Below are 19429 nucleotides of genomic sequence, written 5' to 3'. Positions count from 1 at the left end.
CTCCAATAAGCAAAGGCAACTTTGAGAGCGACAGCAACACGTGAGGCTGCAATTCCCATCATGCAATCATATTCCCAATCTGAACAAGTCATTTTTGTCTGATTATAATAATAATAATAATAATATTAATGCATACAGTAGTTAATTATCCAATTAGAAGGTTAAATGACCTTCAGGTTTGCATGATATAATATCTATGTTATATAGATTTCTATCCTGTGTTCTGTATGCAGTTAAATTGGGAACCGGTGGCTCAGTGGTAGAGCGAGTCATCTTTCAACTCGAAGGTTGTGGGTGAGCTTGGGTGTGAATGGGTGAATGGTAAAACTGTAGTGTACCATTTACCATTTTTGGAACTTAACTTGATGATGATGGTGGTTTACTTGAGGACATATCCATGAGCATAGTATAATCATACTCTTGTCATCCATTATATAATCCCGGATTAACATCAACCTTCAGAGGATGACACATTTGAAACATTTGTTCAGACGTTAAAAAAGAAAATAAATACAGACTGGGATGTTCTATAACATCTTTTACTAAAAAAGGGGGGAGTCACTGTAGTCACTTTCTTTTTTAGCAGTTTTTTACAAATTTTTGTTTTGACCACTAACATTTTAGTCTCGTAGTGTAACTGGTGCCTAGTGGAAAGAAACATGTCAACATTTTAGTCCACATTTCAAAAAAGATTTTATTCAAATTCTCTTCCAGCTAAAATGAAAATAAACCACAAATGAATATTATATCACCAGACATGAGAAATCATTTAAGTCTGGGAAGATGCAACACATCTCTCACATCACAACTCTTGCAACATGAGTCAGTTGTTGCCATGATCTTATCACAGACCCGTAGGATGCAGGAAAAAAAACAACCTACACATTTGCATCTACAGCTGTCGATGTCATTGTTGTAGATTATCATTTAATGATGTCATCTGTTCTTTGTCTGCTGAAATTTGACAAATACACCTCGTCTCAGTTTTGGTCAGCAAACTTTACACGGGTGTGCAGGTGACGGGGGGGTAGCTCAGTGGTTAAGACCGGTACCCTGTGTGCAAAAGACTTCATGGTCGCAACTCCTCCCCTGGCAGGTTATACTCAATTCCCTTGTAAGTCGCTTTAGATAAAAGTATCTGCTAAATGACATGTAAAGTAAAAAAGGACCAGAGAATATCCTGTCATTTAGTGCTTTTGCCCATTTTTTTTCCCAGGATAACTTTCAATATCTGGCAGTTATTTACAAATGACTGCATGTTAAAATAGTGAATTAACAATTTAAAATGAAGAAACACAAAGTAAAAAAAAAAAGTTCAATTTGAAATTTGAACAGTTAAAACACATTTACTATAACATTTGTTTGACTTTTTCTCTCAATGTCCAAAAATGGAAATTTACGTACAGACGTTTTTCCAACTCTTTCCTCTCTGGCGGCGACAAAGACACTGATTCTCCGGCTTCCTGCAACAGCACTACTGACATTACCGTAATAACCACATGTTATTGCTTTCAGAAACCATTCGAATTTTTCCGATAGCACAACCCGTTGCGTAATTACAGTAATGCAAAGTGTGCTTGTGCAAACGTGTCGTCTGTGACACACTCTGTGTTAAAGGGTTGAATCCTTATCCGCTTAGCCAAGTATATGAATGTCTCACCTTGGTCGTAACGTACATAAAAATTTTAATCTGTCACTTTTTGAGTTATGCTGCTCAAGCCAAACAAACAGACCAGGGAATATGGCCACAAACATAACCTGGAGATAATGATATTACAGTGAATCACACTTGAGACCACATTAATCAACCGTTTGCTACTCCACATACAACTATCTAATACACACTGAGTCAATAGACAGACTCAAATATGATTCTATATGAAGCCATATTTCTTTGGAACAAAAAAGAACAATAAGGCTGTATTCACCTTAATCTACTGGCATAACAGAGGTGCATCCTTAAATCCCTGTTGAGTGGAGGTTATTGACTAGCCTCATTGATTCACCTGTAAGAACATCCAACGTGTCTGGATATTTCAGTAACCTGGGGGCGGGGGGGGCTTCTCCTCCCCTGGGAGCCAGATATGAATCAGGTTATATCTGCGGCAACACAAAGGACATAAGTACACTATTAGTCACACTGTTTCAAGTGTGTTTGTGTGTGTGTGGGCAAATGACGTCAGGGCTTCATTCATCAGCGAGGCCAATGCTCATCCAGCTTTCTTTCAGCGCTCTGGGGTGGGAGAGCAGATACAGAGGAGGAGGCCGGCAGAAGAGTCAGAGGGAAGGAAGTGAGGGAGTGTGGGGGGCTTCCTCTCTCTCATTCAGCACAATATGTCCCCACTTCCCTTGTGAATAAAAGCTATCCACAAGTACCTTTCGTGGTAGCCCTGCACTCCAACCCCCATCCCGACCATTAAAAAGAGAAAACTCTGTGTGTGACTTGGCTGCTTCTGCAGGATAAAACTGCTTCTTTTTTTTTCTTTTTTTTTTCATTAAATCAGAGCTTCCGTGTCCCGTTGTAGAATTTCCCTTTTCATTTTTTTAAAAGCCCCATGGTCTTTTATCCCAAAGTCAATTTTGCCTGGCAGTTAGTCAAAAGCTCTAAATGTTTATAAGAGCCTGTGAAGAGTGTAAGCTTTGTAAGTGTGATGGACTGCCCTGGGACCAGGACGGGGCTGAATGAGGTTAGAGGATCAGACTGGGCTAAAAAATGAATGATGGTTAGTGGCAGACGGTGGGAGGTTTGGATGGGATTAGAATGGCCCGGGTTCTTGTGTCTGTATTGCAGGATTATAATCTGACCTATGGAAGGATGCTGGAACACATTAAATACATTACATACTTTACTTTAGCCTCTGTATACTGTACGGACAAACAAGTTATTGCAGGTTGAGCGAGGAGCGCCTGCTAAGTGACAATTTAGTGTTTGTTTTATGTTAACCAGCAGACACTGAGGCTAATCATATTAGCGCTGATTTATCATATCTTAAATTTGTCTGCCGATTGTCTGGGACAGTGAGAGAGCGACTCGATTGTGCTGTGTCACATTCCCTTCTAAAAATGACACAGTGAGGCTAACGGTGAGATGAGGCTGATTTGATTTGGGCTCTTTGTGTTCAAATGCCGCTGCGCGCTGTCCGCCAGTCGTCTCATGCGTGCGTCCACTGTGCAAAGACATGCAGATTGGGGTGCGGTGAATGGAAGACTCTCGCGTGCCTGTGTGTGTGAATGGTTGTTTGTCTTGGTTTGGTCCTGTGGTTGGCAGCCAACCTGACCAGGCTGAGCCCTGTTTCTCACCCAGCCTCAGCTTGAATCGGCTCCAGCTCATGACCTTCAAAGGATAAGCAGTGCAGAAAATGGATGGCCAGTTCATTAATTGGGCATTTGTCTGGTGGTCCCATCTGTCACTATTTTTACATCATTAGAAAAAACGCCTGCTTCTAGTAGATAGTCGAATGTTGCGTGCAAGCAATTAGGCAGCGCATGGCCAAGAGGAACGCAATCCGGCTTATAGCCGGAAGGTCGTTGGTCCGATCTTGGGATGGGCCAAGGACTGGGATGTCCCTGGGTTCAATGCAGAGGACAAGTTCACCATCACTAATTGGTGTGTGTGCAAAATTGCTAATGGTGCTTTTCCACTACACGGTACTGGCACAGCTTGACTTTTGTTTTTTTTGCTTTTCCATTAGCAATAGCACCAGGGAGGTTTTTTTCAAACCGAACAATGCCGAACTGTAGATCAGTTCAAACGATCCTGAAAACATGATCTCCAACATTTAGCAAGGACATTTCTAAAATCTCAGTATTTAACAGAGAAGTCTGGTGTATTTAGCGACAGCACTGCAGAACGACGTGATCACAAGCGGCGAGCTGCATCACAACACCTTCCGCCGTAGTTCAGTTCAAACCAAATCTGTGATCGCATAAAACGACGTTGAAGCATTTGTGATGACCGTGACGATGAGTCGCACTGAAACTGTATCGTGGAAGTATAGAGCCATAATTAAATTACTCTTACCTACTTAAAAAATTAAGATTGTAAAAATGACGGCACTAATTTGCAGATTTTAAAGCGCCAATCTTAAACATTTCCTGGTTGTTTTGCTGACATTTGTAGTAACTATCGGTAACAGGAAGTGCAGTTTATTGCTCCAGGTCATAGAATTGTGGCGCAGCGATGACAGCTGCACATGACACGAGTCTGCAGTGAAAAGAGTCGGTTACCTGGCAGAGAAGTTGGAGTTTTGCAGCCTGTCGCCTGCAGCGCTTCATCTCACAGCTCCGCGTGGCCTCACTTTTCCATCCCTGCGAAATTTCAATTTTTGGTTGACTCTTATTAATTAAATTTCTTTCATCCGAAGCGGCAACCGAACAAAAGCCCCTTTCTTATGAATCTCATCACAGACAGTTGGTAAAATTGCAAACATATGAATATTTAAACACTTTTATCAGTGTGCTATAGGCTCAGACATCATTGTGTCCCCTCGTTCAGTGATAGATAGGGACTTAACAAATGTATTTAAATGAAAATGATAATTTTTTTTTTTTTACAAATGACTACTTGTACAGAGGTGCTGCTCGGAGTGATGAGCCAAAAGAGAATTATCATCTGACTCTGCAGTTACCCTCAGCGCTGCAGAGCTTAGAAGTGAAACTGAGCAGAAGAAATAACACATTCTTCCGCTTGCAAATAAAAGTTGAATTCATTAGCAATAAAACGCACCATTGCTCAATTCAATACACTCAAGGCTTTTACAGCTGTACTATACTTGTTTTGGTATGACCAGTAGCCTATGGTGGCAGTGGTTAATATTGCTGTAGAATACAGATTACTGAGTCAGCTGGTTAACTTTACGATTGACACATTTAGCTCGAGTGACTGTGCTTTTTCTGTCTTGAAACTTTATTGTTGTGGTTAAGAAAAAGACACATTCAATTAAAATGTATCATTGGCAGATATTTTTAAACGCCTGGATCACTTTTTGTCCGTTGACCACTCAGATTACTGCCCTTAACCGTGCCCGAGACCTAAAATTGTCTATACAAGGGTGGAAGATGGGAACCAATCCTCCATTCTTCCTTGGACATTTCCCTTGAGACCTTGCCCCCTAGCGATGCCTCAAGGTGCCAAGACTCTGTCAGTCTGTGAGAAGACATCCACAGAAGGTGTTCACTTCAGCCCTCGTCATTATCCTGCCGCACTAACTCCCTGTTAGACCGCGAGGGTTGTCCCTGTTTACAGAGATCTCGTGTGCGCCACAAACTCTCCAAAATTGTTTCTGAATTGTTTTTATTGGGAACTGTTACACGGGCCGTTAAAACCCATCCTGATGCTGTTAAGATCGAAGCAGCCAATTTACCCGCCAGGACTTTATTTATTTCTCTGGGTGTTGAAGCCTTTGACCACAGAGCATGCAAGTCTGCGCCAAGAGCACGTGTGTTAATCAATGATGACGTTGATCGGAAAAACATTGCTCTGTTCATCATATCAGACGTGGACCAGTGCGAACTGAATTCCAACAAAAAAAGTCAATTGGGTAAATTGACGGAATAATCAGCTGCCGTGAAACATGCCATCTCTCTTGTAAGAGAGGCGGCTGTGGCACAGTAGGTAAACTTGTTATGTGCTGTTTGGGAGAAACTCAGTTTCTCACGTTATTATTTTAAATCTCCTTCTCGTCTAAAGAAACAGAGTTTAAGTGAGTAATTTTCCCGGCTGTTTTAACGCGTGATCGGCAAAGGTCATGGCTTCATTCCAAACCTCGTCAGCTTCCTCGTCAGCTCGCGGGTGCAGGCGCTGCCGTCTTGGTGCGTGCCAAGCCAGTAGTGGTGTGGGCCTCCATGCCGACGTGCAGACAAAAGCACAACACAACCATCCGTTTGACTCGCCACTTGTTCAAATGTCAGCGCGCGCGTGTGCGTTCCGCTCGTCTCTCCACCGGTATCAGTTTCCATCTAACCACATACTGCACAGTCCTTTCATGGTCAATATATTCCGCTGATGATCACTCGCTTCTGGCAGACGAAAGAGCAAAATCCTGTGCTCCCGATTCTTCCCCCTGACATTATGGGCTCTGTGGTCACAGGCAGAAATGTAGTGGAGGGTAAAATTATCCAAACTCAATTACCCAACCTTTAGAGTCTGACATAAATCTTTATGGAATGAAATTTGCAGGCTACATCATTGCAGCCGCCATCAAAAACATGAAGCTAGGGGTCTTTCAACCTCTGCGGCCCTTACGGGGCCTCTGGGGAGTCGAGCATGGAAAATTAATTCCGCGAAACTGAGAATTGCTCGGTGCACAAAGTGTTGTTTTAAATTCCTGTCAGGATCCTAAAGATGTCAAATAAGTGCGCTTGAATTACAGGTACTCTATCTGTAGAATAATGTAAAGGTTTAGGACTCGTTCAGCCTCGGAAATTGTCTTAGATTTTTAATATTTTATAGAGCAAAGATTATACTGAATATGTAATATTGTCCAACAGTGTGAGAGAAATGTTTAATTTAACTTTGGCGCTGCTCCGCGAAGCTCCAGAGAAAATTCCAGAGGAATATGGGGAACGATTGCAATGGAAGCTGTTGATTATTGGCCGTTTTTGCAAAAGAAATGCAACCGTTTCCGAGAATCCACTGGTTGAACGGTCACAGAAAAACCTATCAGTGCGAATCCGTTAGTGTTGCTGCGATCCACGACACCCAACAGGAATTCTGCATTCTTTATTGTATATGTCTTTCCTGCAGACTCTTCAGATGCTTAATCTACTGCACATGCACATGCATTGATAACGCAGTCGACTGAAACCGATCCAGATGTGACGCTCACTGTCATAGAGAATTCAACATCAGCACGTTTTAATGTCACGGTTTTCAAAGTCAAATGAACGTCTGTAAGAATCTTTAGGAAAAAGGATCATAATAATATTATGTTAATAAGGTCATTTTATGGTACGAGCATCTTATTTCTAATGCCATTTCCAGCTTGGTAATAACAATGGTATTAGTTAGGAGGTAACACAGTAATCCCATGTGTTTTAGTATTATCCAGGTATATTTAAGTAGAGGAAAATGTACCATATCATGTTATGTCCGACACGTATTTTAAATGATCACATAATTGAGATGGTATTACCATAGTATTACCTCCCCATTGCAAGATTATTACCAAACTATTACTATATTATCACTGTGTTGTTGCTGTAATGTCAAGTATCGACAAAAAACCTCACGCGCGATGTTGCCAGAAAACGCTTGTAGGCGCAAACGAAGAGGGAAAAACACAAATATATACTAATATAAAAAAAAGTCCATTCAGCAATTGAAAAGGACAGTTGTCCAAAGTTTACTTTTCAGTGACATTAAATATTAAACGTTTGGAATAGAAATGTTTACTGCAGAGTTTAACAGTCCTCAGCTCAATTTCAGCCAATCAAAAATTGATCAGGGTTTTTGAATCGATGTCGTTAAACTGGGATTGCTTCTTCTTGGTCGCGATGGCGTTCCAATGAAGCCATGCTCCTCTGAGCAAGGACAAGGCCACAGGGACGGAACCTCTCATGTCACAGCCTTCAGAACAGTTTTGACTGAAGCGCACACGTGGAAGCCGGGAGCTCATATTACGGAGCCGACTGAGGGCCGAAAAGGTGCTAAAACCTGCCCTTTCAGTTTTTTTTTTCTTCTTCTGTGTCCATTTAATTTCTTTTTAGTCAACAGAATGTCATTTTGCTCACCTTTTAATCTGCCACTGCATCATCCCTCACAGGAAAGACTGACCCTGACCTTTCCACTCTGTGATTTATGGTTGTTTGTCATCTGCAGCGACACTCTGAGCAAATTAAAGTAAAAAAAAACATTGCGGCCCGGCTGTAATGCTGCTTAATGCTTTTTAAAGTGTTGATGTCATTCACACTCATGTTCGCTCTGTGCCATTTGTATATGAATGTGTATAGGGTGCTAATGAGGGGGGAGGAGGAGGAGGAGTGGGGTGGATGTGGAATTGGTGGGATACAGCTGGACAGAGTGGGAGACTGTGGTGAATAGGTAACCATGGTAACTCTGTTGGCTAAAATTTGAATGCAGGAGAGAAGAGAGCAAAAAGGGGCAAAGGAAGCTGCAGTGGAAGGACAATTTGGTGGGGTGGGGGGGGGGGGGTTGAGGATTAATATGCATGTAGCAGGTTAATCTTTCATCAAAGTGCAGGTCAGACCTTACTACCCCATGACTACAGCCACACAAGGGGGAGAGATGAATGTCCAGGAAACATCTAGTAGTATAGAGGAAGGTGATGTGAAGCAAATGAGGGAGGAAAGGATGGGGGGAGGGGGGTTTAGGAGGGGAATAAGTTTGCAAAAGAGTTCATTCTGAGGATTACAGGTAGAGATGATTGTATCATGTGGGTAGTGACAGCAGTGAGGCCGAGCACAAACTAGTCTCATTCTTTCCCAACTCCACCCACCCGACCGACCAACATCTGAGCGACCATCTTAACCTCAACCTCCACTGACTCTCCCCTCTTTTCCGTACCTTTTCAACTCTGCTCAGACACAGCCGGCTTGAAATAGCTCAGCAACTTAGCTCTTGCTGATAAGACACAAAAAAAAGGAAAAGAAAAGCAAAAGAAAAAGTGGCTGGAAATTAAAACACGTGTAAAGGTGAGATTAAAAACCAAAAATAACACACGAGTGCCTCTCTCTCTCTGCTCGCAGTGGCACCGCGGCGTGTTGGGATGGAGACGGAGGTTCAGATGCAGCAGGACTGTTGCATCAGTGGTGCAGTTGTTTGCGGTCGCCGTCTCGCCACCACCGGTGTCCTGCTCTGTCTCAGCAGAGATGCTGCTGCTGATAGGGTTTATCATAGCGTCCTTGTGTGTGTTTTAATGTCATTGAACTATACTGTGTACGCATTATTGATCAATCTCACCCCACACCCTGCTAATGCCACCTCTCCTCCCCCTCATCCTGCTCTCTAGAGATACACCTGTCTGTCTGTCTGTCTGTCTCTCTCTGTAGTGTACTGTATATCCACCTGTTTCATATTCATCCCCTTGTATTGTCTCCTTTGCTCTCTGCTTTATGCGTCTCTGTGTTGTCATTCTCCTCCATCTCGCTCTATTTTATATTCCTCTCTCTATTGAGCTCCCTCCCTTCTTCTTCTTCTTCTTCTCTCTCCCTCTCTCTCTCTCTCAGAGTGAGATATTATTAATATTAATGTGTCTCTTCTTCTTTCCTTCCTTTTTTTTCCCCCTCTTCCACTTTTTTTTTCATTCTACTGATCTCCTTTCTGCTCTTCCCAGTATTTAAACCTCTCTCTGGGTCTTTATCCCTCATCATCCTTTTCACTCAACCTTCCTTCCATCTGTCTCGAGCTCCATCTCTTTCTTTCCTTCCCTCTCTTTCTCTCTCTTTCTTCGGCCCGCTCTCTGCAGCTGTTCAGTATTCATCTATTACTGTAGTGTTGATAATTCCCTTCTCTGCCTGCAGCCATACAGTCATCTATCAGATTGATAATCCTTCTCTCCTTTTCATTCTCTGCCTCTATCCCTCTTACCCCGTCTTCCTTTCTTACTGTGCCAAGTGGCAATGCTCGGCGTGTCAAAGTCCCATCATTACAACCATCATCATTAATAACCATGTGGAGATTGCTGGATGCCCTTATTTAAGGTTATTCTGGTCTAAACAAACTGCAGAGGGGAAGTAACGCCCTGTGCCTCTCCAGGTTGGTGGAGCCTGACTCGAGCTGGTCTCATGTTAGCGTTAACTGCACCACTCACCGCCATTCTCCAGCCTCTCGAGCATGCAGTACTTATACGCATATACAGGAATTAGCATTTTTGCAGACAACGTTGTGTCTGTGCTGCTGCAGAGAGTCGTGGATTGTTTTTAAGGGCTGGGATTTGCCTTGATAAACATGGCTTTAATTAAAGGAGGTAGCATGTTGAAACGTCAATATGCCGTTGCCTTATTAATTGCTATAATAGGCATTAACAAATGAGACTGTGGCTGAGATAAGTGGAAGCCTCTATGTCACACCGCTGGTGTTATTAATGGTTAGACCCCATGTCTCATAAAGCCTTGCTTGCACAAAGTGTCTGTTAGTTTTTTTAATTTAAGGTGTTAGGAGCAAGAAGCCTAACAGTGATTATTAGACCTATCTGTGTTTGCACAGGGAGAACAGCGGTTCCCTTAAAAACCCGCTGTTTCACATCGGGAAAATAGAGAATTATTGTCTAGCGTTGAAAGGCGGAATATCTCTGAACCCATTCCTCTCGGCTCCTGTCTATTTCTTCTCGCTGACACTAATAGTTTTGTATTAATTCACAGTAATTCACACACTTTTCACCTTTTGTTCTACAGATTATAAATTAAACCTGTTAATACTGCATGACTTTTGAATGTCATCATTTTTATTTATGTCGATCCCTTGCAGGAAATTTGTTCAGCCGCCTGTGTGTTGTATTATTCATCTCACCTGCCGTTTAAAATCAAAGTGTTACTGAAAGGATTGGCTGATTCACTTAATCAATCAACAACTCAAGTCATTAATCGTGTACAGCCGAGTAAAACACTGTTTTCTTTAAGAAAAACATGCTTTTTGCACTTGAAGAAAACTTGATTTTGGGTTTGATTGTCAACTTGTCGACAATATAAGCACTTCCTCCGCTCACATCAGCCTCATGTCACTTCTGAGGGGCATTTGCCAATATTTCTGGGATGTGTTATTGCACTGAAGTAATAAATGTGGATGACTGTGCGCACTAGTGACTGTGATTCAAACAACATTTACCAGAAGTTTCAGCCATGTGCAGGACTTATTTCATATATATTAAATTAATGCAATTAATTGATAATGACTGCAACATGTTCAGTTCAAAATAAGCAAATCTGGAAACCCTTAAGGCACAAGAAATGTCATGTCTGTAAAAGGTTCCACACAGTTGAGTGTGATTGCGATGCATCGCATGTGTGTTTCTGACTCATTCATGTACGTGCTAAATTCAGTCCCTTTAAAGACTGCCTCAGACTGCATGTTTTTGTATTTCCATTGCACCACCTTTAACCGTTAATTACAGAAATTGGCTTCCACCTGTCCTGGGTGTATGGATTTGATTTCTGACAAAAATGTCTGCTCAGGGATTATGTGGGATTTGATATGAGCAGTGACAAAGAAGTTCTAATGCCTCGCACTGAATTTCTGACAGCCTGTACCATGATGAGTTGTACTGTAGATGTCTGCGCATTATTTATACGTTGCGTTGTCTGTTGGTGAAAACACGATGTTGGCTTTAATATCTGCTTTGTCTCTCTCTCTCTTTTTTCTTTTTCCTCAGTAACTCCCGGGTCCTTCTCACTTCACAAAAAAACGTCAACGTCAACGTCAAATTCCCAGACGACACGTCGGGGGGGGGAAAAAGGGAATAACATCTGTTCATCTGCATATTTCTGTACGGGGATAAAAGTAGCGGAAAAAGCACATAGATTTGACGGAGGACAAAACAATTCTCACAGGATGTGGAACTAGAGGGTACAAATTGCACCTGGAGAATAAAGGGAAAGTAAACATTTTCTCGCAAATCCACCAGTGTGGAGTCACCTCACCTGTACCTCCAGATTAAAGAGCAGGGTCATGTCCCAGTTGCCATGCGCATTGCCACGCTGACCTGCCTTTCCGGCCCTTCCCCCTTCCTCTTTTTACTGGCCCAGCTGCTATTGCGGCTCCTCCTCCCTGGGCCGGAGTTGGTGGGAGCCGCCTCGCCCTGCCCCTCTTTCTGCACCTGCTCCAACCAGGCCAGCCGAGTCATCTGCACCAGGCAAAACCTGGAGGAAGTGCCCGAGAGCATATCAGTCAACACACGTTACCTCAACCTGCAGGAAAATTCAATACAGGTAAATACGTGGCCGAGGGAAGTCGCTCATTAGGCCACATCATGTCACATCATGTCACATCATGTCACATCATGTCACATCATGTCACATCATGTCACATCATGTCACATCATGTCACATGTGGCCGAGTGCATTCACAAATTACACAGAGGTGACATGTAATTGTCCAATTAGTTTTTATTTCAAATGAACATTTTCTTTCCTGTAAATCACATCATCTCATGCAATTTAACGCTTGTCTATTATTTAATTTTAAGGTCTTATCGACTGCTGGTTGTTTCTCAAACAGCGCTGAATGACTGGAGGTCATGGTTCAGTCTCATTTTTATTTACAAGTGCATCGCAACATAAATCCCACAAGAGAAAACACGCACATTTCATCATCTTATACATGCCAGTGCGTCTAATTTCCACACTCTTTCCAGCCCATGGCCTCTTGACACGTCTTAATATAGTTATTGATTTCATTTATTGTAAGTGTGGCCATTTATATAGTTATTGATAAACGAGACAAATCCCATAGGATAGACTGAGGAGTTTCTTCCTCGGAGTGCAGAAACGTACACACAGAGACATTATGCTCATGTGTCTTTAATAATGATGTATGTACCATTTTTATTTATTTACACTTTTGTCCATACTTATAAGGAATGGTTGCCTTTGCAGGCAGTGCAGGTTTTCTCTTAGAAAGTTTGTAGAATAGACCGAGTAGTAAGCAGCAATAATGGGAGAAAAATTGCACTTAAGCTTCGAATGAACTGAGGGAATATTTCATGATTTGAAAGCAAGGCATATTTCTATGACACAATACTGCCTTTTGTATGCATTACCAGTTTATCTGGAGTCCCTCGACAGTGTTTTGTGGCTTTACGGCTGCAAAGGAAGATCATTTAACCACAGACCATCGACACGCAGCACAGGCATCTCAACATTTATAAACACAGCGAGTCGAGTTTACTCTTTACTGCAGCATTTGAAGTAATTGGATTCCTCGTCGTGTTGCTGACAATGTTTTGCTCTTTTGTGTTTTTAAATTCATTTCCACTACATTAATGGAAAGCAATGAGTATCCCAGACATTGTTAAAATTGTCTAGTTCATCTCTAATCATGTCAAACTGCTCTGTACATTGGGCAGAACAGCCTGATATCCCCTATTCCTCAGAGAAAACATCTTATTAAAAGGTATACGGTGGTAATGGAGCGTAAATTGGACATCATACCTCATGATTTTGCGTGTGGGGTTTCATATGAAAAGGAAAACAGTAAAGATGTGATGACAATATTTGTTGCGTTTTCATTTTTAGCCTAAAAATTGCAATTCAGTTTGTCATATCCTGCAGCCCCACTTAAAATGATTAAAAATCTAAAAATGCTCTAACACCTGAAGGCATCTTAGATTCTCTGGCTTATTTTTTCCCTTTACTGAGTACCCTCAGAGTAAAGTCTTGACAGCTTCCACCCCCTCTTAACATCCCAACCCATCTCTTTCTCCATCCCCTCTTTGCCTTAACCCCCTCAGCCCTGCTCTACATACAGAAGAGGCAATGGCCTGACTCCAGGAGTGTCTGTGTGTCTCACAGAGGGGTTTGGCTTCACATATCTCAAACAGTCAGAGATTTAGAGGGCTTTTGGTCACATTCACTTACTGTCTGTTTTTTTGACTTCTTGCCAAATGAGTTCCAGTTGGGCTGACCACATTGATGACAGTACGTGGTGTCCGGGGCCTTCGGCATCCATGTTTTACATGATTGTGTCTTCCTGCAGTGAAACGTCTATTTTAAGTTGTTTTCAGACTTGGAGAATGTCCCAGTCCTCTGGACAATCTCTGCATCTTGTTGTCTATGTATAACAAACGCAGCTAGTGTGTCAGAGTCGGATGAAAGCAGGACAGTGTCCAGATCCTCCAGGTGAGGGTGGCACATAGATGGCACACGCAGGGAGTGGATTATCCAGAGATGCTCCTGCTGTGTTTTCACATGGGCCGCCACACACAGTATTTGGAGATCTGCCTTGGGAGCTGACATTTGTGTTCTCCCATTCTTCAACATGTTAAGAGGTCTGAGAGCAGCTATAGTTGATCATTTATAAAATGAAATAAGTAAAGGTTTCTTGGAAATATGACATGATACAGTGTGTGGTCACACTTCATGGGAATAGTCCAACATTGATAATGAGTATTATCAGAGATAATACACTGGAGATAATAAGAAAGTCCCATGAGTCTCGCTGAAACAACAGTGTGGAACGCTGTCTGGAGCCTGCATTGAAATAAGCTCAGGGTTACAAACACACATGGGTAGGTTTATGGAGGTGCTTATAGACGTGTCACATTTGCTGAATAAGTGAATAAATACTATTAAAATGTGGTCAATCCTTTTTTGCCATATTTCACCCCTCACCCAACAGTGTGCAAAACAAAGACAACTGTGCAATTTTTAACAAGTCAGGATTATGGATTTTTGGTTTTTCAGTGGACCAAATGAGACCCGCTGTCCATCATGTCATGCATGTTGTTTTTAAACAAATGTTCACCAATTTTCAACTGGCCTGGAGTCAGTTTGAATCCACTTTCCATCACAGTGGTCAGTGTTTACCATTATAAGCAGGGAGATAAAAAAAAATATATTTTTGCATTGTTTGTGTATTTTAATATGCATTTTTATTGTATAAACAGTTTAATAATGTTACAAACATTCAGTTATTCATAAAGTAAACATACTTTAAGATTGACTGTATCATTCTCTGTACCTCCAGGTTATCAAGTCTGACACTTTCAAGCACTTGAGGCATCTGGAGATCCTTCAACTCTCCAAGAATCAGATCCGTCAGATTGAAATTGGAGCATTCAATGGCCTCCCCAACCTCAACACACTGGAGCTGTTTGACAACCGCCTCACACTGGTGCCATCACATGCCTTTGAGTACCTCAGCAAACTGCGGGAACTGTGGCTGCGCAACAACCCCATTGAGACTCTGCCAGGCTATGCCTTCCATCGTGTGCCCTCGCTACGTCGCCTAGACCTGGGTGAGCTCAAGAAGTTGAACTTCATCTCTGACGCAGCCTTCGTGGGCCTCATCAATCTACGGTACCTGAACCTGGGCATGTGTGGACTGAAGGACATTCCTAAACTGACAGCCCTTGTGCGTTTGGAGGAGTTGGAGCTGTCAGGAAACCGGCTGGAGATCATCCGACCTGGTTCCTTTCAGGGCTTAGTGTCTCTCCGTAAGCTGTGGCTCATGCACTCACAAGTGTCTGTCATTGAGCGCAATGCCTTTGATGACCTGAAAAACCTGGAAGAGCTCAACCTCTCCCATAACTCCCTCCACTCCTTGCCCCATGATCTCTTCACACCCCTTCACCAGCTGGAGAGGGTACACCTTAATCACAACCCCTGGGTCTGCAACTGTGATGTACTTTGGCTTAGTTGGTGGCTGAAAGAGACGGTGCCTAGCAACACCACCTGCTGTGCCCGCTGTCATGCTCCTCCATTCTTAAAGGGCAAGTACATTGGAGAACTTGACCAAAGGCACTTCATCTGCTTTGCTCCCGTAATTGTGGAGCCACCTACAGACCTCAATGTCACTGAAGGTATGGCTGCTGAGCTGAAGTGTCGCACAAGCACCTCCATGACGTCTGTCAACTGGATCACTCCCAATGGCACGCTGATGACCCACGGCTCTTACCGGGTGCGGATATCGGTTCTTCATGACGGCACACTCAACTTTACAAATGTCACCCTTCGAGATACAGGCCAGTACACCTGCATGGTCACCAATGCTGCTGGCAATACCACAGCAACTGCTGTCCTCAATGTCACTGCTGCTGATGCCAGTGTCAATTACACATACTTCACAACAGTCACTGTGGAGACAGTGGAGACCACCGGGGATGAAGATTCTGCACTGGTCGCCACCAACGAGACCTTCATCCGTGTTCACCCTGGTCCAACTCACTCAGGCCACTTGTGGTTGGAGGGAGTTTCTACTACTGCATCTTCTTTGTCAGCTGGCTCTTCTGCCTCTCCCCGGGCCACCAGACCCACCTTCACTGTGCCCATAACTGAGCCAGGCTTCTCAGGTCTAGATGATGTGATGAAGACCACCAAGATCATCATTGGCTGCTTCGTAGCCATTACTTTCATGGCAGCGGTGATGCTGGTGGTGTTCTATAAGCTGAGGAAACAGCACCAGCTGCATAAACACCACGGCCCTGCTCGTGCCATCGAGATCATCAATGTGGAGGATGAGCTCGGGGCCGGGGCCAGTAGTCGAGGCAGCGGCATCTCTGGAGGCTCCACTGTGGCACAGAGTGGGAGTAGTGGAATAGGAGGGGGCCAGAGCCTCCGGCTGCACCACCCAGAGATGGTCAACCTCCCGAACCTGGCCCGATCAGAGCACCTTAACCACTATTACAAAACCCATCACTTCAATAACAACATGATGGGACTGGGAATGGGTACAGGTTCTGGTGTGGGCCTCATCAACAACAACAACAACCCCTCGCCTTGCTCTCAGAACACATCCTTATCCTGTTCCAAACCCTCCACTGGTGGGGGAACAAATGCAGTTGGCACCTTGCCCTCACCTGTGCCCTTGCCCCAGTTGGGTCTCCACAGTTCTCTGAAAGGCCTAATGGGGAAAGGCCAAAATGAGCCACTGCTCTTTAAGAGCTGCTCTAAAGAAAATGTGCAAGAGACTCAAATCTGAGTAAAAGTGAGAGTGGAATTTAAGAGGTAAGGAGAAAGGGATGCTGGATAGAAACCATGACCGAGAAAGCACTTGTTATGAGTATATGAGACTGATTGTAGCCTACTGTCCTTATGGACAGGTTCCAGCAAAGATGAAATTTCACATAGTCACTGCTTTGTGTGAAGCAGATGGGAAGACTGAAGGAGAGAGAGGACAATATCTGACCACCTGTAATCACACACCCAATGTAAACACCAGAATCACCCAGTTATCTCTGCAACCAGCTATAGTATTTGCCACAGTCCAAGAGCAAGGGAAGATCTCTCCGTTTGCGTCCAAAATCAGAGTGGAATGAATGACACACATGTGCAGTAACTCGCTTTAGGTTTTCTACAGATCACTTCTTATATATCCAGACACATTCAGTGTATATATTTGGAAGGAGGTGAAATGTTGGCTTTTGACTGTGTTGTCAGATTAGTGTTTGGCAGAGACACCGAACAACAATGGTTTGGGTGGATGGTATCGTCCTAGGTTTCCAAGAAGCAGGAAAACAGAACAGAGAAAACAAAATCAGAGCAGTCTTCTATCCAGGACACACGTATCGCACTAATAGTTTGCAGGGAGACAAAACAACAACAGTTGTTTTTTTTCAAAAGAGGTTTCACTCTCACTTTTTTTTCATACCTTACTGGCTACGATCATGTTGTTTGAAGAAGGAAAGAAACCAAATGAGTTACCATGGGAGAAGAGGAAACATCTCATGGCATAAAGGACAATGAAAGATAAATAAGAATTTAAAGGGACTGAAAGTACATATTATATATACCGTAAATATATTTTCATTCAAAGAAATTAATTATAAAGAATCCTTCTCAAGCGCTGCTTGGAAACTACGTCTGAAGAATATATAAAACAACACATAAATACACAGCTGTTGTAGTGGCCCTTCCTTACAACTTCTCTCCACTTGGAACAAGATGGCCGCTCTTGACTGTGCTGCTCAAGGACACATGGGAGAGAGGCATCCGTTGAAACGGAGATAAAACAACAGCCTGGCAACGTGAATTTGAGTACATTTATTTTGGTCTGGACTTTTTTGTAGCCACACAAAGTGTTTTTTCCTTCCTGACGCATTCGCATTAACAGGGTCATTGAAGAAAGTGGATCTTTATGCTCTACAGTGAAAATATGAAATACGACAGCAACGCCTCATCATTTGGTATGCAGCTCAGCTACAGTGATAATAATAATGATCGAAATGGTAATAATGATAACAAGCCATGTAATTATTAACACATTAATGATCAACAGTAGGTTATGTTACTAAAAAGTTGCACATGCTGATTTAGCAGAGCAGTGTTGTCTAAAAAAAAACCCTCAACCCATTTCTGGATTTGATCGACAATATTGTTATTACGTTATCATTATTATCATTCAAATGATCATTATTGTTACTACCTGTGCCTAAAAAAAGCTGAGAAGTCCTTTTTTTTTTTTCATTTGTATATGACACTGAAGGTGTTTTATGACTGATCCTGATGGACCTCAGCTGATGAACAGCAGTGGGACATCATTGTGCCACTAAGTGAACACTTTCATCAGCAGGGAATAACCTGGCCCTCAAAATGGCTTCCTCCAGCTGTGACGTGTCAAGCAGTCAGGACCCCTCATGTAATCACACATTAAAGACAGGACATGAACCTTTGAAGACTGCTCCTTTGCAGAGGATCATTTTCTCAGCTGTATCTCAGTGTTAACATGTGTGAGTGGATTTCATGGCAGCGCGGAGCTAAATGGACAACAGGCATTGCCAAGCATTTTTAAAGGTAAGCGAAGTTTGTTGGGGTGAAGGAGGAAGTGACACACAGTACAGTATACAGTCGTGACGGAATCTTTTTCTAAAGAAAATTGACAATTAAATGAAAAAAATATAGAACCTTATAGATCTCTTTTAAAAAAACAAAACAAACAAAACAAAACTATATACGTGTTTTTCATTTTGGGTTTTTATCTAGTTTTGATTATTTTCAGTTTTTTAAATCAAGTGTTATCTTTATTGTAATATTGTTATTGTTATTATAATTAGCTAATTACACTGGCTATAATTATGAACGATGTTCTGTTAGCAGAGGTCACTTTGAAAAATTAAAAAAACCTGGCACATAAGATGACGGTCTGTGAAATCTGGTGACTATTTTTCTTTTTACCTTTTGTTTGAATCAACTTTATTTGCAGTATCACTCTTTGTATCCCTTTGGCTCTGCTTTGAGAGGAGTCACAGCGAATGTGAAATGATCAGCACTGGGTCCTTTTTCTCTGCACAGGGGGACAGGAAAGACCCTGCTCTGGTTTACACGCTCACTCATTGGCGTTCTGTGCTTTCCTGAATGTCATCGCCATCACAGTGCTCAGAGTGCGATGGCGCTATGTCAACACCTCGTTGCCACGACTACACACTCCAATGTACCAAACAGAGTCACCATCGGCGCCTCGTAAATCCACCCTGTTGCCCCTTGTCAGTCACATTCCTTAGAGGTGCCATATCTCGACGAGCCGGGTAGTGTTCCTCCAGTGGTAGCAAATCAACCTGAGCACTGTACCCATGTTCTTGCATAAAATGCCCCTCTCCTCTCCTCTCCTCTCCTCTCCTCTCCTCTCCTCTCCTCCCCCTCCTCCAGCTCCAACCCTCAGCATCCTGACATCAGGTTTCCTTGGCAACTGTTGCCGCTGCAACAGCCCTTATCACAGCGTCTTGATTTGGGTTTAGAATGTTAAACAGATGAGAGCAGAATGGTATAGAATCTCATTTGTGTGCACAAGCATCCAAAGATCCCCCCCCCTTTTTCTGCCAGG

General features: G+C 42.9%; 1 protein-coding gene across 1 annotated transcript in view; it reads left to right on the top strand.

The window, feature by feature from the left end:
* The window catches only part of lrrc4ba (leucine rich repeat containing 4Ba), a 34611-nt gene extending 16071 nt beyond the window's left edge, over nucleotides 1–18540 (top strand). Inside the window, exons 3-4 of the mRNA XM_044050703.1 lie at nucleotides 11328–11883; nucleotides 14639–18540. Coding sequence (XP_043906638.1) covers nucleotides 11638–11883; nucleotides 14639–16591 — 2199 coding nt within the window. The 5' untranslated portion in view covers nucleotides 11328–11637 and the 3' untranslated portion in view covers nucleotides 16592–18540. The remainder of the gene's footprint in view (nucleotides 1–11327; nucleotides 11884–14638) is intronic.
* Nucleotides 18541–19429: the final 889 nt, after the last annotated feature.

This window comes from Solea senegalensis, linkage group LG19 (assembly GCF_019176455.1).
Source record: "Solea senegalensis isolate Sse05_10M linkage group LG19, IFAPA_SoseM_1, whole genome shotgun sequence".
NCBI lineage: Eukaryota > Metazoa > Chordata > Actinopteri > Pleuronectiformes > Soleidae > Solea > Solea senegalensis.
Note: the sequence above shows the minus strand (reverse complement) of the source record. Positions and strands in the feature narration are given on the sequence as shown.